The sequence below is a fragment of the Podarcis pityusensis genome (genome assembly GCF_964106645.2).
Source record: "Podarcis pityusensis genome assembly, chromosome: 15".
Classification (NCBI taxonomy): Eukaryota; Metazoa; Chordata; class Lepidosauria; order Squamata; family Lacertidae; genus Podarcis; species Podarcis pityusensis.
The window spans coordinates 3276085-3298298 of NC_138040.1; the positions used below are offsets into that span (position 1 = coordinate 3276085).

At 47.4% G+C, this 22214-nt stretch overlaps 1 protein-coding gene across 2 annotated transcripts in view; it reads right to left on the minus strand.

Annotated features, from left to right (window-relative positions):
* Positions 1–22214, minus strand: part of LHFPL7 (LHFPL tetraspan subfamily member 7) — an 80608-nt gene that overhangs the window by 49907 nt on the left and 8487 nt on the right. For both annotated transcript variants that reach the window (XR_013979852.1, XM_080983210.1), the window contains exon 2: positions 10543–10681. Coding sequence is in view for 1 of the 2 variants with exons in the window: in XM_080983210.1 (XP_080839336.1) it covers positions 10543–10681 (139 nt within the window). In the remaining variant the exon portion in view is untranslated. The remainder of the gene's footprint in view (positions 1–10542; positions 10682–22214) is intronic.

Below are 22214 nucleotides of genomic sequence, written 5' to 3' on the forward strand. Positions count from 1 at the left end.
GCCTGCTCCAAACCTCTCCCAGTGTTTCCTGTCGCCACGCAGCCCTGATCAACACCTGCCACTGCCAGCCAGGCTCCCCTGGCACGCAGGCTCTCTGTTGCAGTGCCACAGGGGCACCGTTGCGGATGCAAATCCGTCGAGCCGCGGCTTATGTTTATCAACATGCACTTAGTTTTATGGGACAGGGTTAAGTGCAAAAATAGAGCCCTGCCCCAATGAGCTTACAATGAGTTGGATTGACTTACAAGCCTTTGTTGGTACTAGGTAGCATATTTTTGGAAAAAACCAGGGTTGGCAGCCTCCGGTTCGTGGGTCTAATTAGCCTCCTGGTTTCATTCTGCTCACCTGGCAAATTTTGCCCATGGGGGTATGAGAGACACCCCAGGCTAAAAATGTTCCCCACTCCGATATAAATTAATAAACGAACTGCCATCTAAATATTGAGAAGACATCTGAAGGCAGCCCAGTATAGGGAAGCTTTTAATGTTTGATGTTTTAATGTGTTTTTATATTTTGCTGGAAGCCGCCCTGAGTGGCTAGGGCAACGCAGTCAGATGAGAGGCATATAAAGAACAAAATTATTATTATTATTATTATTATTATTATTATTATTATTATTATTCCACTCCACTGAGAGAAGGAGGGTCCCCGCTTCTGCCCAGGCCAGTCCAAACCCTAAAAGGGATGAATCAACACATCCTCAACCACCAACTAGATTTCCTTAATGGAGCAACGGCAATCATTTTCACCACACCTTGATTCAAATTTGGCAAAGTGTTTGATGGGAGGTAGGGGGCAGATACAAATCACAAGAGCAGATTTCAACTGGTCCACAAAATGCTAGACACCCGTGAGAATTTTTTCTGCTGGATCAGGCCTAATATGCCCCTCTAGTCCAGCATCCCGTTCTCGCAGGGGCTAACCAGTTGCCTCAGTCCACAAGCAGGTCCTGAGAGCAAGAGCAACCCTCCCCACTCCTGGCGCATGGAGCCAACTGAGTGGGCGGCGGGGGTCCATGGGCCAGTTAAATGACCTCCATGGGCCGCTTGTGGCCCATGGGCCTTAGGTTGCCGACACCTGGTCTAAACCTCTTCTAAAGCCAGCCAATGCTTTTGAATTATGGTGCTGGAGGAGACTCTTGAGAGTCCCATGGACTGCAAGAAGATCAAACCTATCCATTCTGAAGGAAATCAGCCCTGAGTGCTCACTGGAAGGACAGATCCTGAAGCTGAGGCTCCAAGACTTTGGCCACCTCCAGGCCAAAGTCCAGGCCAAAGAAGACTCCCTGGAAAAGACCCTGATGTTGGGAAAGTTGGAGGGCACAAGGAGAAGGAGACGACAGAAGACGAAATGGTTGGACAGTGTTCTCGAAGCTACCTCATGAGAAGAGAAGACTCCCTGGAAAAGACCCTGATGCTGGGAAAGATGGAGGGCACAAGGAGAAGGGGACAACAGAGGACGAGATGGTGGGACAGTGTTCTCGAAGCTACCAGCATGAGTTTGACCAAACTGCGGGAGGCAGTGGAAGACAGGAGGGCCTGGCGTGCTCTGGTCCAGGGGGTCACGAAGAGTCGGACATGACTAAATGACCAAACAACAACAGCAAAAGCCAGCCAAATTGTTGGCCATCTCTGCATCCTGTGGCAGTGAGTTCCACAGTTTAGCAACGTGCTGCATGGAGAAGTCCTTTCTTTTGCCTGTTCTGAATCTTCCAATGTTCAGCTTCATTGGATATTCGCGAGTTCTAGCATCGTACAGGAGAAAAGCTTTTCTCTGCTCACTTTGCCCACAACAGGCATCCTTCTGTACACCACCTCTATCAGATTTCCGCTTATTCCCCTTTTCTCTAGAAAAGAAAGCTGCAAACACTGCAACTTTCCATCACAGGGGAGTCATTCCAGGCCTTGGATCATTTGGGCTGAAGCTTTCCCCAGCTCTATAATATCCTTTCCGAGTTGAGGCGACCATAAATGTACACAGTATTCGACGTGTGAACTGGAATTTGTGTAAAGGCATTGCAATAATTGGCAGCTTTAATTCTGATCTCTGATAGGGAATTGTTTATAGCTGCTGCGCACTTGAGCCTAAGAGGATTCTCCCTCCTATAACTCAGAATTGACACCAGGCAGGACACCACCCTCCCTCCTAGTCCCATTTGGATGGGGCTGTCAGCCTCTTTAACAACAGTATAGTCAATTACTGGCTCAGCACCATCCATCATACGGGGCAGGGGATGCAGCCATAGCTCCCTCTCCCTCTCTCAGGTGCACTATTTCTGATGTATTGGTGTGTGTGTGCCCCAAGGCTTATGTCGCCAAAGCAGCGCCCTCCGTGTGCAAGAGGAGGGTATCAACAGGATCTGCTGAGTCCCGAGGTTTGCAGAAGTACCAACCCGCCCACAAAACCTGAAGTGTAGGGGAGAGAACCCCAAAATAGCCCAACTGAGTACAGAGCATGCCCAGAGGTCACTTAATGCCGACAGGTTGGGAGGGATGGAAAACCAGGCGAGAGGAGCAACGGAATGGAGTATACTGGAGCAGGGCAAAGCAAACAAACTGGGACCCTTATCAGGAACAACGCTTTGTTGTAGGCCCCACCGGATGTTCAAGGGTTTGCAAGGTGGTTTCTTTTATGGCAAAATCTCTAATTTACACACTCCCTAACACCCATCATTTGCACAGATCAATGCCAGACTAAGAGACTGGTGCACAGGGCAGGGTGCTCTTTGCCCCATCTAGCTTACTATTCTCTACACTGACTGGCAGCCACTCTCCAGGATTTCAGAGAAGAGAACGGAAGGGAGAGAGTCTGCATCCAGAAGGTCCTGGGTTCAGTCCCCAGCAGCCCCAGGCAGAGCGGAGAAGAGAGACTCCTGTCCGAAACCCTGAAGAGCTGCTGCCAGTCAGAGCAGGTAGCACACAGAGGTAGAAGGGAGGGATAGTCCGACTTGGTGCGTATGTATAGCAGCTGCACAGCCACAGAAAGGCCCTCTTAAGCCAATCCCTCCATATTGGGGGTGGAGGAGGTTAAATAGATTAGCTGGGCCAGTCTGCTTTCCCACCCAGTTCCACGGGGCACAGACCCCTGGCGTCAGCAATCAGCCTGTCTGCCTGGATGCTCCACCTTAATCAGGTTAAGCCTGCAAACTGCTGGCCAGGGTATCCACCAGTTCCTGAAGAACTTCGCAGGGGGAACAACAAAAGCCACCCAGACTTAGGGAATTTAATTAGGTTACTTAAAAAAAAAAGGTTAGCGTTGTGTAATCTTTTTTTAATTAACCTTTGCGGGGAGTCCCAATTGGATATTCCAACTGGCTTGCAAAACAGCTGGGAATACTTTCCCTGAAAGAGAGTTCCTTGCAGAAGGGGTGCCCTTGTCAATCCTGTCTCTCCTCCCCCCCCCCAAAAAAAATCCAATTAAGTCAGAACTAGGGAGACGGTGGTGAAAGCCACATGCCCTCCTATTGAACAGTCTTCACCTCGGTAATCCTGTTGACTGGGTGGCAGCTACTTAAGAGAGCTGGCTGCAATCTGCTTACATTAAACACCTCCCCAGCCAGATATTCTTCTAGACATGAGCAGGGAGGATTAAGCAAATGCACAACATCCCTGCGGAGGCTTGCAACATGACAGCCCCTGGGCAGAGACTGCTTCTCTGCAGTTGAGAGATGGGTGTTGTGTCGGAGGACGGCAAAACAAGCATTTTGGAAAGAGGTCTGTTGTTCACTGCACAATTGGGACACCTCTTCACGTGCGATAGGCAACTTTTGCAGGATGGCTCCTAAGCTGAGTTTTCGTCTTATATTTGGGTACAACAGGACCACATTTTGAATCGAGATGGAAGGTTGCTTCAGGGTTTGAGGAACCCTTTCCTGCCACTTTGGACCAGAGGCTCAGAGAGACATGGCATGGCTTTGCCTTAAAAATAAAAGCTACGCAGGAAAGGTTCCTGAATCCAAAGAGCTGCCAGCTTTCAGGAAGGCCCTTTTTACAGGCAAGGGCTTTTTTAAAAAGAGAGAGAGAGAGAGGAGGGAATCTGAACTTGCTCTCCAATGGGTCCGTAAAGATGCAGGGATTGACGCGCAACCTGCCAACTGTCCTCCCCTGGAGGGCGTAAATGCTTACCTGGCAGAGCTTCAGAGCAGCTGTTGGCAGGGTGCCTGCTCCTTCCAGGGAGGCGAGGGGACGGGGAGGGAGGGAGACAGAGTCCTGCCCACAAACAGATCAAATAATGATAATCGCAGGCTTTCACCAGACCAGTCTTATATAGACCAGTTCACGGAGGGTAAGACTATGGGTGGCTGCCAGCGACAACAACTCTTATGTTCTGCCACCCATGTCGGAGGCAGCATGCCTCTGAACGCCTGTTGCTGGCCACCTTGAGGGGAAAAGGGCTGTTGCTTTCACTCCTCGCTTGTGGGCTTCCCACTGGGACATGTGGTTGGCCACTGGGAGTCCAGGACGCTGGTTCCCTTTGGCCTGATCAGCAGCTGGGCTCTTCTGGTTGTCATAGCTGGGTCAAGCGGCTCACATGGAACTCTCCATGGTGCTGATAAAAGCTTGCTACCTGGCTGCCTCTTCTGGGTGGATTAGGCTTCGGCCACAACAGTGGTGGGGGACTCACGGCCTTACAGAGGTTGCAGGGACCCACGGTCCCAGCATGACCAATGGGCAGGGACGATGAGAGCTGTGATCCACCGACACTGGGAGTGGGGTTACCAGTCCTCCTTAGCTTCTCAAGGGAGGGGAAAGGAAACAGTGAATCCAGTTTTGCCCTGTCCACTGCAAGACAAAACCTACTTCTTTACTGCATCAGTCACAGTTCACTATGGTGGGGGGGGGGGGTGCATAGGATATCTGCCTTGCATGCAGAAGGTCCCAAGATCAATCTTTGGTGGAATCTCCAGGTAGGGCTGGGAAAAGTCTCCCTGGCTGAAACCCTGCTGCCAGTCAGCGTTGGCAACATGGAGGTAAATGGATCAATGCTCTGACTCCATCTAAGTTAGGTTAATTTTCAAACAGCCTTTAACTCTGGGGTGTCTTTTTAAGCATAAACCACAACACTTCTGTCCTTGGAGATACCATTTATAAAGTGTTAGAAACTACTACTACTACTGTTGTTGTTGCTGTTGTTCATAAGCAACAGTTTATGACAGTCCTTCCACACGACAGCCTTATCAACTTGCCGATGATCCATAGCAGCCCCGTAAATCTCTCTCAGATGAGCCCCAAAGCTTTTGAGGAGGCGCTAGAAAGGCAGTGACAGATGCTAGAATCACCCCCTTCCCTCAGCACCCCCTCCCTGCAGAATGCTGCTTTTCTTTTAAGAAAATGAAAACTACAAATGCATCTGGAGCCCTTGAGATTTTGGGATGGGGAGAGTGGGAAGGATTATTGGACCTGGAATTGGATTAAGCCGTTGGCGACAACAGCCAGTTAGCACAGGGGGGCGGAATCCATATGCGAATGCCATGTGGCGTCTCCGTGGGTGGCCGAGGAAGATGCAAGGAGCGCCCGGAGGCAGACCGGCAGCACAGAGTTAAACTATGGAACTCGCTCCCACAGGAAGCGGTGATGGCTACCAACTTGGACGGCTTCAAAGGAGCATTAGGCAATTGTTTTGAGGAGGAGAGGGCTATGGGTGGCGACTAGCCAAGGATGGCTGTGCTCTGCTACCGCAGTCAGAGGCCGCGATGCTTCTGAATACAAGTTGGAGTGCAGGCTCAGGTTTAAGGCACTGGTTTTGACCTTTAAAGCCCTATGCGGCCTAGGACCCTCGTACCTGAGGGACTGCCTCTCCTGGTATGCCCCGCGGAGGACCTTAAGGTCTACAAATGACCACATTTTAGAGGTCCCAGGTCGCAAAGTGGTTAGATTGGTCTCAACTAGGGCCAGGGCCTTTTTGGTACTGGCCCCGACTTGGTGGAACGCTCTGTCCCAAGAGACTAGGGCCCTGCGGGACTTGACATCTTTCCACAGGGCCTGGAAGACAGAGCTGTTCTGCCTGGCCTTTGGTTTGGACTCAGTCTGACCCTTATGTTTCCCTGCCCTTATGATCTTGATATATCGGCTACTTTTAAAATGAGGCTGCATTTTAAATTGCATTTTAACCTGTATTTTAAATTGTTTTTTGTTTTTTTCCCCCCTATTATGTTTTTACTGTGATTTCATTGGTGTTAGCCGCTCTGAGCCTGGCTCTGACCTGGGAAGGCGGGGTATAAATAATTTTATTGTTATGATGATGATGATGATGATGATGATGATGTTGCAGGAGAGAGCCGTTGTGCTTGTGTCCTGCTACGTTAGACGGGCCATTGGCCTGATCCAGCGTGTTCATCTTATTCCTGGAGGCGTGTTAGGAGGGAACTGCAATTCTTCAGCTGTTTTGAGTAGCATCATCAGTCTGTCTGATGCTTTGAAGCAATACGACAGGGCAGGTCTCTGCCCTGAGACGCCTCCAATCAAAAATTCAACACAGTGGTGAGTGGGGAAATAATAGGAGGAGCAGAGGGAAGCAAGATGTGGACTTACCAGAAAATTTTGGACAGTATAAATGCACCAAGAGAATATAGGGAGCTGGCTTATTAAAGACCATTGGGTCAATCCAGCACAGAATAGTTTGCACTGAATGGCAATGGCTCTCCAGAATTTCAGGTGGGGAACATTCCCAGTCCTACCCAGAGATGCCAGCAATGGAATATGCAAAAAAGCAAGTGTTCTCCTACTGAGCTAAAACTCCTCGCCTAAAAATAAACCACAATTCCAGGCCTCACGGTTCTGAATCAAAGGTTCAGGAACAGATGAAGTTGCCTTTGTCAGATCTTTCTCTCCTGTTGCTTAATACTGCCCACGCCGACAGGCAGCAGCACCCCAGGATTTCAGGCTGGTGCCCTCCATTGAATCAGACCACTGGGTCTATCTAGCTCGGTGCTGTCTGCACTGGCTGGCAGCTGCTCTGCAGGTGATATTCTCAGCCCCACCTGAATATGCTGGGAATTGCAAAGCAGGGCTCCGTCGCAGAGCTACGTCCCTTCCCCACTCAAAAAAAACAAAACAAAACACCCCATGTGATGTTACTGGGAGACCACCTTATTTAAAATTCAGCTTACTTTTGGGCTCTTTCTTTTAAACAGCAGAGAAATGGTTCCTGCCGCCCACTCCCTCCAGCTGCTGAAAGCTGCTCAATGTGATTTCATATCCTTCTGCAGACTGCTAGAAAACTGGCCAAGTGGAGGTCTTTGCTACTTTCAGCCCTTGGGCTGCCCTCAACACTCCAAAGCACATTTTTGTACATTTTTACTCCCAATCATCTTTGCTCAAATGGGGATAGGTAGGAGGAAAAAGTAATCCTTTTTCTTCTTTTTCTTAAAAAAAAAAATTTAATCGCCGAAGAATTGATGCTTTTGAATTATGGTGCTGGAGGAGACTCTTGAGAGTCCCATGGACTGCAAAAAGATCAAACCTCTCCATTCTGAAGGAAATCAGCCCTGAGTGCTCACTGGAAGGACAGATCCTGAAGCTGAGGCTCCAATACTTTGGCCACCTCATGAGAAGAGAAGACTCCCTGGAAAAGACCCTGATGTTGGGAAAGATGGAGGGCACAAGGAGAAAGGGACGACAGAGGACGAGATGGTGGGACAGTGTTCTCGAAGCTACCAGCATGAGTTTGACCAAACTGCGGAAGGCAGTGGAAGACAGGAGGGCCTGGCATGCTCTGGTCACGAAGAGTCGGACACGACTAAACGACTAAACAACAAACAACAACAGGAGAAAAAGAAATCCTTTTTCTTTAAAAAAAATTAAACAAAAAGATTGGGGAACTGTTGCAAGAATTTTAAAAACCCTCTGGAGAGGAACTGGCTTGGTTGTTGTTATTTTTCATGCTTATTCTCAAGATTTAACCTCTGAAAATGCTCAAGTTTCATTTTCCTGGCATTGGTGCAAAGGTACCAACCTGAAGTGTGCTTAAGGATGGGAGAGAAATTTAATTTTGTTTGCAGATTGGTTCAGAAAACGGCAGATTAGGCAGTTTCCCATTACAACGCAAGAAACAACACCCAACAATCCTTTGAAATCTACCATTTGTCAAATTTTGAAACCCCAACCAAGCCAAAGGCATGTGTTGGGAGGAATTGTGCATCAAAATGTATACTTTAGTGAAACTGTCTCTCTCACACACATGCATATTAGGGGAAACTGCTTGCAAAAAAAATACAGTGGTACCTCGGGTTAAGTACTTAATTCGTTCCGGAGGTCCATTCTTAACCTGAAACTGTTCTTAACCTGAAGCACCACTTTAGCTAATGGGGCCTCCTGCTGCCGCTGCGCCGCCGGAGCACGATTTCTGTGCTCATCCTGAAGCAAAGTTCTTAACCTGAGGTACTATTTCTGGGTTAGCGGAGTCTGTAACCTGAAGCGTATGTAAGCTGAAACGTCTGTAACCCGAGGTACCACTGTATGTATATTAGTCAAAACTGCATAGAAAAACGTGAATTGTGAGAAATTTACCCTAAAATGCTAAATAATTTTCATGAGAGTCTTCCTGTCTCCCACATCCTAGTCCAACACTCTTACCACTACAGCCACACTGGCTTTCCGATGTGGAAATGCGAAAAACTGAATTGGAGATTGGAAAAAAAATGGGAAGCGGTGGAGGTAACTGTGACACATTTGCTCATCCTTAATCCGGAGCTAAGCTGTGTCACCCCTGACAGACCCCATTGCCATTGTACCCCCATGTTTAAAAGGGAGGACAGAGACTCCAGCAACTAAATAAAACAAAGGATCCCTGGGAGGTGGAATTGAGAGATTCCGCACTGGAGGTAAACAGACTACAGAACTGGAAGCTGGATTGACAAAGGAGAATTTACTGTTCCGTGTATAATCAAGCTAATGAGGTCATTTAAGACGTTTGTCCCTGCCTTTTCTTCCTGGCCTCAGCACACAAACCATGGCCCAGGAAGCACCATGCCTCTTAATTTCAGTTCGCTGTGGATTAATGGTGCTTTGAAACGCGGTGCCTTTTCCAGTCAACGGTAATAATCTGAAATCAATTGGGATTCAGGTCACAAGGATACTCTTGGGTTCCTCACGCCGCTCGCCCATCCCTCCTCCCCTCCACCTGCTAGCTTTGGTCTTCTTCATCAAGAAACCCAGGCGCTGTCTCCGCTTGAACAGCAAAAGCTGCAAAAATAAATAAATATTGTCACTGTGGTTTATCTAGCTATCTATCTACTGGCACAGGGGGCAGATGGGAAGAAGAACAGGTAAAGAATCGCAGGAGCAAATGTACTCCCTTCCACAGGGTTCTGTGAAGAGCGCTCACGTTCTCCGTAAAACAAGGCGAGGCAAATTTAAATTTCTAGTCCACTATGTGTTCCATGGAGAAGGTTCACATATTCTCAGCGGAAGCGGATCTAAGTTTCTAGTTCACTGGAGCAAAACATGTTTTTAAAAAGTCTAGAAAAACACCAGTAGCAAAGAAGGACTAAACTCAAGGAAAAATTCAGCGAATATAAATTGATAAAAGCAACAAGGAAATAGGAAACATTTTTTAAAAATAGAATTATAACATATACATAACATATACGATATATATTGTTCTATAGATATGTACCTATCTACACGCACACAGTTGAAATTCTTCTTTAGAAAATTAAATGGCTAAATCAGGGATGGAGAACCTCTGGCCCTCCAAGCATCTCTATCCGGCCCTCTGGATTCTTCCTAGGCCACACCTCTCCTTGAGTGTTTTTGCCTGCCTTTTACCTCTTATCATGCCTCTTTGCTTACCTGGATGGAGGATGGAGAGAGGGGTGTGTGAATGTGGGTGTAGAAACTAGCCTACTGCAGCAAGGCAAGATTCACATTTCTGGCTCCGCCCAACAGTGGCATGTGGCCCCCAGAAGGCTGCTCAGAAGGGAATACGGCCCTCGGGATTCTAAAGGTCCCCCTTCTCAGAAGAATTACCAATGAAAGAAGAATGGGGGATGAAACTGATGGACTATGCAGAATTAGATAAATTAACAGGAAGGGTTCAAAACCTGAGGGACCAGAAATTCTTAGAAGACCGGAGTAAATATACGAACTGTTTGAAAAGTAATTGTAATGAACAGATTACGCTAGTAGGACTGCAAGAAGTTCTGTAGGGGAGACTATTTGAAATATTGCAAGAAAGACTATGAGGAGAGTTATTAGTTAATGATAATTAAGAGTAATAGAGAAATTAAGAAATGCAGAATAAGAGATAAAGAACAAAAAAATCATCAGAGGTGTTGACAGAAGTCTAAAACATTGTATAAGATATGATGTTATATGATTGTTGGAAATGATATGTTAAAAAAACCAAGAAAAATGTATATGTATATATATGTGTGTGCGTATATATATATATACATATATATATACATATACATATACATATACATATACATATACATATACATATACACATAAATAAAAGGTCCCCCTTCTCTGCTGTAAAAAGTTGATCCAGTTAAACTCACAGATACAAGTTTCAAAAGAGGATGGTTTGTAGACTTACCCGCTGCTGCCTGAATGTAGCCAGCCAGGCTGCAGACCGTCCTCTCGCACGGCCCGCTGGGAAGGAAGATCACAATGACAGCCAGGAGGGAGCTGAAGGCTAGGAGAGCACAGCCCCCCGAACAGAGCACAGCACTCGTCTGAAAATATGAATAAAAAAAACCACTTTCATTGTTACAGTTATACTTCCCTTTCCTCCAAGTTCTCCTCTTCCCGCTTTTTATCCTCACAACCACCCTGGGAGGAAGGTTAGGCTGAGAGCCTGAGCCCAAAGTCACCCAGCGAGTTTCTGGCTGAGTGCGGGATTTGAACCCTGATCTCCGGGGTCCCAGTCCAGCACTCTAACCTCTACACCGCACAGGCTCTCTGATGCGCCACTGTTCAGTTAGCATGGGTTGACCCTCTGGTTATCTGCTTCAAGCCAAGAAATTAAGAGGTGTATCGTCATAAGTACGGTGGGGGGAAAGTGGACGGGTCTGGGGGGTTTAAACAAGATGGAGCCACATGCACTTCCAGTGGGAACGGGGGCTCTGTAGAGCACCAGATTGTGCTGGACGCCCAACTCCCGCCATCTCTGACCACTGGTCACGCTGGCTGCCAGGAGTTGGAGCTCAGTATCAACTGGGGGTCAGAGGGTCAAAGGGGTGCGTGGGCAAGGAAGAAGATAACGTCTTCCTTTTTTTTTTATATAAAATATTTATTGAAATTTTCAAAGTGTTACAACATAAAATAAAAGCGGAAGAAAATACAAAATACAAATACAAATTCAAAAATAAGAAAGAAAGACAGAGAGAGAGAAAAATACAATTTAAGAACATTTAAAAACAAATTCATTATTCTCGAATCCTCAACTGTCATTACCTTCTTTCTTTGACCTCCTCCTCCTCCCTTTCTTTGTATCCTAGTTATTAATTATCCCATCAAATCCTTTCCATATTTCATAATATTCTGTCATTACATTACCCTAAACAGTTTTAATCTTATCTTTCTATAAGAAAATAAACCTTAAAGCTTAAAACTTAAATCTTATCCTTACCAACTTCTCATAACCATAATATTCTTTCATAATTCTTTAAACATCTTTACTAAAGCCGAGTAATTTCATTCCAACATTTTTCTGACATTCATAAATTTTATAAAACAATTCTAATGGTAGAAAAAAGAAATACAAACAGATCCAATCTTCATCCAACATCCCTTCCTCCTGGTTCCGGGTTTTGTCAGTCCTTATTATCCCATCGATCTGGCCCATTAACCTGGCAACCTTATATCCGAGGCCCTCAAGTCTCTTCCATGTCCCTTTCACAGCTCTTCTTCATATTTGTAACTGTATTTTCCCTTGTCTCCTGCTCGTGGTAACTCCAGCTTGGCAATATTTTTAACCCTTCTCGACAAATGGAAGATAACGTCTTCCATTTGTACACACACACACACACCATTAAGACTACCAAGCAAACAGATCCTTATCACAACCACAAGCACTTCTAATACCAAACTTGGATGGTCGGGTGCCAATCATTTTGGTGACCTCAAAACAAAGAAGGCATTTTTGCACATTCACAGTGGGCAGGAATTCTACCTCTATATCTGCTTGTTAAAAAAAAGTCAAACTCATACATCGACAGACGAAACAATATATGATTTCTGACATGACTGAGAATCGCAGAGCCAGAGACAAAGAAGTTTAGAGTGTTAAAATTGAGATGTGGAAATATGGAAATAACGACGAGAGGCAGGATTGAGATTTGGAGATGTGCTTCAAGGTCCAGACTATGGGAAGTCCAAAAATTAATAATTACAATTTGGAAGATAATTTGATCTTTTTTTATTTTAGTTTTTTTATTTTTATTGGATTGTGACTTGACATGTTAATTGGGTGCTTTTTATTGGAAAATTAATAAAAACAATTTAAGAACAAAAAAAGTTAAATCCACCCCAACCCCCCAAATGGCCTGACAACGTCCCCTACTCAGTGAGTTCCCAACTGGGTGTGTCTGGCGGGGAGAGGGAATTGGCTTGCTTGAGCCCTTAACACAATACCTGGGGAAGAAAATGTTGGGCTGGGGGTGAGGCAGGACATGTGAGCCAGGAGATTAAACCCTCTTTAGGGGCTGGACCCGGATTGTCCTGCACACAGAGCAGCTACTCTGCCACTGAGCCGGTCTTTCTGCAAACAAAAAAACATTGGCCTTATTTCTGAACACTTTTTCATCAAATGCACAGGTACAGCAAAGGCAGGTAAGTCACACTGCCTTTTAATCCAGGGGTAGGGGACCTTCACCGGCCCAAGGGCCGCTGTCCCTTCTGGGCCACCTTTCAGGGGCCACATGCCAGACATGGGAGGAGCCATAAAGGTAAAGGGACCCCTGACCGTTAGGTCCAGTTCTGACCGACTCTGGGGTTGCGGCTCTCATCTCACTTTATTGGCCGAGGGAGCTGGCGTACAGCTTCTGGGTCACGTGATCAGCATGACTAAGCCGCTTCTGGTGAACCAGAGCAGCGCATGGAAACGCTGTTTACCTTCCCGCCAGAGCGGTACCTATTTATCTACTTGCACTTTGACGTTCTTTCGAACTGCTAGGAGCAGGGACCGAGCAACGGGAGCTCACCCCATCACGGGGATTTGAACCGCCAACCTTCCGATCGGCAAGTCCTAGGCTCTGTGGTTTGACCCACAGCGCCACCCGCATCCCACGGGAGGAGCCATAGAAAGATGCATTTCCAGCCCAGCAGAAGTACCCATGAATGGTGCAAAGCAAGGGCCATAGAGGGGAATCACCTGCAGATGGAGGTATGTGGCCTGGAGAGAGTTCTGTGGGCCAGTCAGAGAAGCCTGAAGGGCCAACGCCTTTTGTTCTTACACACAATAATTAAAGAACATCATTTGTCTCACAGGAAGCAGAACACAGGATGGATCAGGACCCGAGTTTGCTCCCCAACTCCCTGTAACACACGCACACCTCTCGCGGTCCCTTTCGTGCCGTTAAATCTATCGCCCACGGTTCACCCGCCGCTCGGTCCCCAGGGCGATCAGGATGCCGGCAGTTGAGCATTAATAGGAAATGTATTACATGCTTGGTGGGATTAGAGATTGAACACACAAGTGCCATTAGAGGCTGCCGACCCGTCTCGCTGCCTCCGCTGATAGATTAAACGGATCCAGTTACCAGCCCTGCCGGCCGCTCCTGAACGTCCCTTAATTAAAATGCACCCTTCGCAGAAGGCGCCCAGCCAGCCAGGGAGAACAGAAGCACCTCTGTGTACATTGCATGTATCTTTATCGCCGCAAAGCCGCTTTCGAGGGCTAGATGGTGAAAAGCAGGATATACATTTTTAACACAGACAAATGAATACGTTTCAAATCAGGAAGGCTATTGTGCAGAAGATGGAGCAGGACTTAAGGACCAAGGAGTGGAAATTGCAATAATTTTAAACACTCGATAATTGCCAATGGAATCTAGTATGCGTCTTTTTAGAAGTTCCAATGAGTTCGCTTCCAATAATGCGTACTCGCCACACACAGAAGAAGAAGAAGAGTTTGGATTTAATATCCCACTTTATCACTACCCGAAGGAGTCTCAAAGCGGCTAACATTCTCTTTCCCTTCCTCCCCCACAACAAACACTCTGTGAGGTGAGTGGGGCTGAGAGACTTCAGAGAAGTGTGACTGGCCCAAGGTCACCCAGCAGCTGCATGTGGAGGAGCGGAGACGCGAACCCGGTTCCCCAGATTACGAGTCCACCACTCTTAACCACTACACCACTACTACACTCTGCTACATAGAGAGGTTCTCATCTCTCGGCTCTTTAGTATGCTGTCCACGGATACTTTGCCCAAGAATTACACCCGAGAAGAACCCTGATGAGCCCTCTCCTTCCCGCCCCCAAACAGCAGGAAAAGAACATTTCACGTGCACGCAGTAATTTAGAGATTCCATTCGGTATTCATAGCTGGAATTCATTTCCTCAACCAACAACTTCTCTCCCCCACTCACCCATCATACTACATGGGCTCATAAAAGAAATTCATTTTGCTCCTTTCTTCACCCGCATCATCCGGGGGCTAGATAAGCTCCCATTAATGGACGCATGACCTGGCGCCACGGAGCCGGGGAACGCATTAGATGCTGCCTACTGGCTCCAGGGCCAGAAGCCACATGCTTCTAGCACGAGGGGGAGAGGGGAATGCTCTTGCACCCCGTCTGTGGGTTTCCCATTGGGGTACCTGGTGTGAGAACAGGATGCTGGACTAGATGAGGCCCCTCTGGCATGATCCAGTAGCCAGGCTCTTCTGTTAGTCTTAGCTGGGGCAAGCCATTCACTTGGAACTCTCTGCCTCATGGGTACATTCTCTGGATGGACCAGGCTTCAGCCACAGCTGTGGTGGGGCAACCATTGGCCCCCCCCCAGCCAGTATGAGCAATGGGCAGGGACCATGAGAGCTCCCGATATGCCCCACGGAGGACCTTAAGGTCCATAAATAGCAACACCCTAGAGGTCCCAGGCCCTAAGAAAATCAGATTAGCTTCAACCAGAGCCAGGGCCTTTTCAACACTGGCTCCAGCCTGGTGGAACGCTCTGTCTCATGAGACCAGGGCCCTGCGGGATCTGATTTCTTTCCGCAGGGCCTGTAAGACAGAGTTGTTCCACCTGGCCTTTGGCTTGGAATCAACTTGATCCACTCCCCCTCTTACTTTTTTCCTTTCTTCTTCTGTGTTGGAACTCCTATTTGGGGACTTCCCTGGCTTTTTTTCTGGCCCATGTAGGACCAGTCTGGATAGTTAGCCTTGGTGAAAACTTGACGTTTTTAATCCCCAAAAAAGTTTTTGATGGAGTTCCACTGAAATGAGGCTGCATTTTAAAGTTTTAATGTTGTATTTTAATTTTGTTTTTTAAGCTGTATTCTAATCAATTGTTTTTATATTTGGTGTTAGCCGCCCTGAGCCCGGACTTGGCTGGGGAGGGCGGGGTATAAATAACTTTTATTATTATGATTATTATTATGAAATCCGCCAACATTTTTTGGGTGGGGGGCAGCTCCTCCATAGCTTCTTCTGTTCTTAAGGGAGGAAGGTGAATAAAGACACCTCTTTTGCATATACAGTGGTACCTTGGGTTACAGACGCTTCAGGTTACATACGCTTCAGCTTACAGACTCCCCTAACCCAGAAATAGTACCTCGTGTTAAGAACTTTGCTTCAGGATGAGAACAGGAATCGTGCTCCGGCGGCGCGGCAGCAGCAGGAGGCCCCATTAGCTAAAGTGGTGCTTCAGGTTAAGAACAGTTTCAGGTTAAGAACGGACCTCCGGAACGAATTAAGTTCTTAACCCGAGGTACCACTGTAGATCTGTACACTGAAAGATCCAGCAGAGCACTTTGATGGTCTTATTTGGGGGAAGCGGAACTCTCCATGGTGCTGAAACCACTGGCCTCCTTGCCTGGTGGGGCAAGCGGCTCACTTGGAACTCACCATGGTGCTGAAACCGCTTAAGGGTTTGGGGCTGCGGGATTGCAACTCCCAGCATGACCAATGGGAGCCAGGCCGGTGGGAGGGGGTGGCCCTCCAGATGTGCACCTTCCCATTTGGAACCAGCTTTCTCTTTGTCCTCCAAGCTGATCAAAGCAATCCCTCTGCCCCATATCAAGGAGGGGTTTTATAACTCTCCCCCAATAATCCATGCATTGCAGGGAGCAGCACAATAATAATATAAGAAGATGCCTCACCTTCTCTCACCTACATAATTAATCAAGAGGGCAAAAGTAGCCCCCTGCACACACACACACACTCAAAAACACAACGTAGTGGTCTGCATGTGATTACTAGCCAGTGCTTCTGCATTTCCAATGATAATTTCATTTCTGATCTGCCATCTTGATGTATTATTTACTGGAACCGAGCAAGAGAGTACTCCACTCCCTGCCTCCCATGCCTCTCCCCACCCCCTTCGCCATCACCATCACTTGGCTTGCTTCAGAGTTTCGCTGCGGGGGAATGGAGCTTCCATTTAAGGTTGGGGGGGGGTAGAGAGGAAAGTCTGTGCCAGAAGCTGCATTCATGCAAGGAAACAGATTGCCTCTCAGCTCCCGGGGATGACAGGCTGTGTGTTTACAAAAGAGCAGGGAATGGCCTCAGCTGAGCAGGGGATCACCTGTTCTGCATGCAGATGGGTCCAGGTTCAACCCCCATCATGTCCAGGTGAGATAGGTGGACCAAAGGACCAAAGGTCTGGCTCAGTTTAAGGCAACTTCCTGTTTAATTCAGTCGCTTCATCCAGGGGCATTAGGAATAGAATCTCACTTTATATTTAGGGAAAGAACGGCAGCTCAGAGGGAGAGAACCTGCCTTGCAAGCAGAATGGCCTATGCTCAGTCTCCAAGTAGGGCTGGGAACATCCTGCTATCTGAAACTCTGGAAACTGGACACCAACAGAACGGACAATACCAAGCCAAGGCAAACTAATGATTAGACTCAGTGTAAGGGACGCGGGTGGCGCTGTGGGTTAAACCACAGAGCCTAGGGCTTGCCAGTCAGAAGGTCGGCGGTTCAAATCCCTGCAACGGAGTGAGCTGCCGTTGCTCGGTCCCTGCTCCTGCCAACCTAGCAGTTCGAAAGCACAAAAGTGCAAGTAGATAAATAGGTACCGCTCCGGCGGGAAGGTAAATGGCGTTTCCGTGCGCTGCTCTGGTTCGCCAGAAGCGGCTTAGTCATGCTGGCCACATGACCCGGAAGCTCTCTGTGGACAAATGCTGGCTCCCTTGGCCTATAGAGCGAGATGAGCGTGCAACCCCAGAGTTGTCCGCGACTGGACTTAACGGTCAGGGGTACCTTTACCTTTACGGCAATTTTTTATGTGCCTATGATTCATCTTGAAGTGCAAAGTATCTGCTAACTGTGGATGCAAAAAAAACCACAACCACTACAACAACCCTGGAAAAATAAGGAGCCTCTTCCGACTTGTCTGCCTGCCAAGCAGACTCACACGGTGAAGGCGGCCAATTCGTCTGTGTCCTGCACAATGGCAGGTCCCGCAGGAATGCAGAGCCCTTTTTTAAAAACGGCACCACTTCTCTAAAACAGGAAAACTAAATTACTGTGATCAGCTGCTAGAACAATAAAAAAACAGCCACACACCCCCGTCTTTGACCTTTCGGGAAGTCAGAGCCTCCCTTGTCCTTTACTACAGAGCAGGAAGGAAATCTGGGGTGAGAGAAAAAGAGAGAGAGAGAAACAGGAAAGAGTTGGAAGGGAACGTGCCAAAAATAGTTCAGTGGCAAAAGGATAGGCTGACTGGGGAAAGACACAAAAACACAATCTGTCCCGCCCGTGCTTAACAATTGCAGCATCTGTTGATACGTTTATTTATTTGGGGGGAAGGGAGCCTTTTACCATGCAATGTCAGCCACTAGATGGAACAGAGGACACTCCCATTCACATCTGCCTGGGCTCAGAGATCTTCAGAGGAGGCCTTTCTCTCAGTCCTGCCACCCTCACAGGCATGCTTGGTGGGGATGCAGGAGAGGGCCTTCTTGGTGGCTGCCCCAAGACAACTTTGGAACTCCCTGCCTAGAGAAGCTAGAGTGACTCCCTTTGTGGAACTGACTGTTATTTTCAAGGAAAGGGCTTATAATAATTCTGTGCTGTTTTTACTGTCTGTATTTTAACAGATTTGTTTTAAATATTGTTTGATTTAGATTGATTACTTCTTAACTAATATTTTTCATATCTTTTTAGCTTTCCGTATTTTATATGGGTTGCTTTAATTCATGTAAGCCACCTTGAGTCCCAGCCAGGGGTAAAGTCAGGATATAAATAAATATTATAATAATAAAAGAAGAATAAATTTTAAATAATAATTTATTTATAACCCACCCATCTGGCTGGGCTTCCCCAGCCACTCTGGGTGGCTTCCAACAAAATATTAAAATACAGTGGTCTGTTAAACATTAAAAGCTTCCCTAAACAGGGCTGCCTTCAGATGTCTTCTAAAAGTCTGGTAGTTGTTCTTCTCTTTGACATCTGGTGGGAGGGCGTTCCACAGGGTGGGCGCCACCACCAAGAAGGCCTTTTGCCTGGTTCCCTGTAACTTGACTTCTCACAGTGAGAGAACCGCCAGAAGGCCCTCGGCGCTGGACCTCAGTGTCCAGGCAGAACGATGGGGGTGAAGACGCTCCTTCAGGCATACAGGACAGAGGTATATATCAAGTTAGTTTCTGTATATAGTCACTCACACACTTTTTTCTCTACCCTCCATCCGGGCGAGCAAGGGACGTTGTCCGAGTCCAAGGACACATTTCCAGCCAGGCAAAACCATTCAAGGAGGGTGTGAAGCCGGGCTGGTGAGGGGCGTGGCCTGAGGGGAGGAGGTGTGGCCTGGGGAGAGTTCCAGGGGGCCAGAGGGAGAGACCTGGGGGGGGGCTGCATTTGGCTCCTGATCAGAGGTTCTTCAGCCTTGTTCTATAAGCAGCCTGTGAGCTCATACATGTACCAAGCCACCAGTGGGTTTTTCCCTTTGCCAGGACTATGAATTGGAGAAGGCTGCTCTGTCATCCAGCCACCAAGTGGCAATCCAATAAGAGAGACTGCTGACTCGTAGATTCATAGAGTTGGAAGGGACCCCCAAACATAATCTAGTCCAACCCCCTGCAACGCAGGAATCACAGTTTAAGCATCCCTGATAGGTAGCCATCCAACCTCTGTTGAAAAACATCCAAGAAAAGAGCCCAGCAGCTTCTGAGTGAGTCGGTTACACTGTCAAACTGCAAACAAAGCAACTCAGTTTAATGCTCTTAATTTTGTTCTGTCGTATCTCTAACCAAAGACACTCTGGCTGTCTTAACAGGAAAGTCAGTCTTTGCCAGTCAGGTGGGGAACAGACACAAGTTCTTATCCTTGGCCTTCAGAATAATCTGTTGAGCACATTTTAATTCAACTGTGAATTAACTAACAGATTTAAGTATTGTTCCGCATACAGGTCTTAAAGTTTCATGTGTGTTTTTTAAACCGAGAGGATGGCTGAAGCTCACACCTCGTACCACCCACCGAAAAGGTAATACAGAGATTTATACGGGTCTGTCATTAATCAGGATTTATTAGGCCACATAAAGGCATATTGATGGGCCCGCCAAGAGGCTCTTAATTTGTTTGGGGGATAAACAATTAATCACCCTCAGGAGTAGGATTGTGGGTGGGAAGAGAAGCAGGAGACAGGGATATTTTATGGCCTTTTGTTGGCAGGGAAATAATTCAAAAAAATAGATTCTGCTTGTGGGATCGAAAGAGATCAATAGTGACCAAGAGAGGAGAATGAAACCATGGAAAGCACCTCCATAGTTAAGGAGTAGTAGAAGCCGAGTCCTCAAACTATGGGGTAGGGGGACCCTCTTGTGTCTGGAGGGAGGGGAAGGGTGTCACAATTAAAATGCACATGTTTAGGAAGTTGACAACCTGACTAAACAGAAGTACTGGGGCCAACTTGTGCATTTGGCAACCTCACAAGTTAATGTTTATTACAGACAATGATGTTTATGACATATTCATTCTCTACAAATAGTGCTTTTAAAACAAGTATCAAACCTCTTTATTCTATCCTTTTATTAGAAAGTTAAGTAAAGCTGTTTGTAACAAGAGGGAAGAAGAGAATTTCAAATACTTGGATTCTGCATATCTTATTGGTGAACTCTCAAAATTCAAAAGAGGTCAGGCTAAAAAAATTAACCACCTGGCTGTTATCTACAAGCTCCAGCCCTCCCCAATCATAGGTGGAAGTGCTCTGATGTCACAGAATGCTCTGAAAAGCCCATATGGCTCAATGCCAGCTCACCAGGGAAGTAAGCAGGATTGGAGTCAGGGGACAGAGCCAATTGGGGCGTGGGGAGAAGATACTTATTTTGCTCAAGTTCTCTTTGATTCATTGCTCTTCACACCACATGTGGCCACATCTCCATTGTACATTTACTTCCCCCGAAAAATCCTGAGAGCTGTAGTTTGCTAAGGACAATGATTAGGGTTAGGGTTGGACTAGATGGAAATTAGGGACGTGGGTGGCGCTGTGGGTTAAACCACAGAGCCTAGGACTTTCTGATCAGAAGGTCGGCAGTTCGAATCCCCGCGACGGGGTGAGCTCCCGTTGCTCAGTCCCTGCTCCTGCCAACCTAGCAGTTCGAAAACACATCAAAGTGCAAGTAGATAAATAGGTACCACTCCGGAGGGAAGGTAAATGGCATTTCCGTGAAATGCTGTGGTTCGCCAGAAGCGGCTTAGTCATGCTGGCCACATGACCTGGAAGCTGTACGAGATGAGCGCCGCAACCCCAGAGTCAGCCACAACTGGACCTAATGGTCAGGGGTCCCTTAGATGGAAATTGCAGCTCTAGGGGTAAACTACAATTCCCAGGATCCTTGGGGGGGGGTTGGACTAGATGACCCTTGCGGTCCCTTCCAACTCTACAATTCTATGATTCTATCACCTCTGCTCACCCGCCAAGTCGACTGGAGATGGGGAATATCTGTGGTACTCCAGATGTTGTTGGACTGGACTCCCAACCCCCACCAGCCTCAGTCAGCATAGCTCCACGGTCAGGGAAAATAATGGGAGTTGCAGCCAAGCACCATTTAGAAGGCTTGCACATCCCCAGCTCTGAAACACAACAGTTGACATTTGGTTTGCAAGTGCAGTACAAGAAAACATTCAGGAGAAGTGCCAGAGTTCAAAGTCTTGAGGAAACACAAAGTTAGGATCAAAAGTAAGTTGTGGGGGCACCTGGGAGGTCATCCAAACCAACCCCCTTTCCAAAGGGACAGCAATCTGTCCCTGGAAAGTGCCTGCCTACCCTTCTCTTAAAAGCCCTCACTCTTTGAGCAGAGTTATCAGAGGTCCGGGTAAAATGAAGTTGCACTGAACTCTGCACATGCTCAGCGATACTATGTCCCCCCCATTTATTGAATGCAGTGGAGAAGTGCCATCGTATTGGACTCTGCAGATGCTCAGCAATACTCGTTTCCCTAGAAACGTCTCTCACACTGCAGGGGATGAGAATTCAAAAACAGCAAGGAAGCCTTTCTTAATGCGATGCTTTCATCTCCCTTGATCTATGAATAGATTCCAGGCTGCACCTTTTTGCAGCCAGCCCCACAACCCCCAAGCACCCTTCCATTCACATATGCGATCATCTCCAAGCTGCAGCCGTGAGAGTTGACCAGAGCTGACAGCGTCGGTTCGTGCGCAAAGGCTGCAGACGACAATTGCCTTTATTTTCCATAACGAATGAAAACCAAAGCAATCCTGCAATCGGAGGTGATGGAAGTGGCTGGACAAGGGTAAAGTCATAGCACCAACAGGCAGTATTGCATAGTGGTTAGAGTGGTTACAGGTACCCCCCAGTGTAGCAGGCAACGGGGGATGAGGTGGGGAACCCTGCTCTGCCAGTCAGAGTTGCCAACAGTGGGTAGATGTGCAAATAACTCTGCCTTGGTTTAAAGCAAGTTCCTGTAATAAACCCAGCCCATTGCCGATGTTTCTGGGGAGAAAGGAGAGGGGATGATTGCTGTGTGCAGTCCACACAATGCTGCTTTTTTTTAATCTGGGAGGGGGAGGAGATGATAGACAGGGCGGGGAAGAGAAAGGAAAGAGGCAAGCGAAGGCATTAGCACATCAGTTGTGCAGCCAGAGACCCC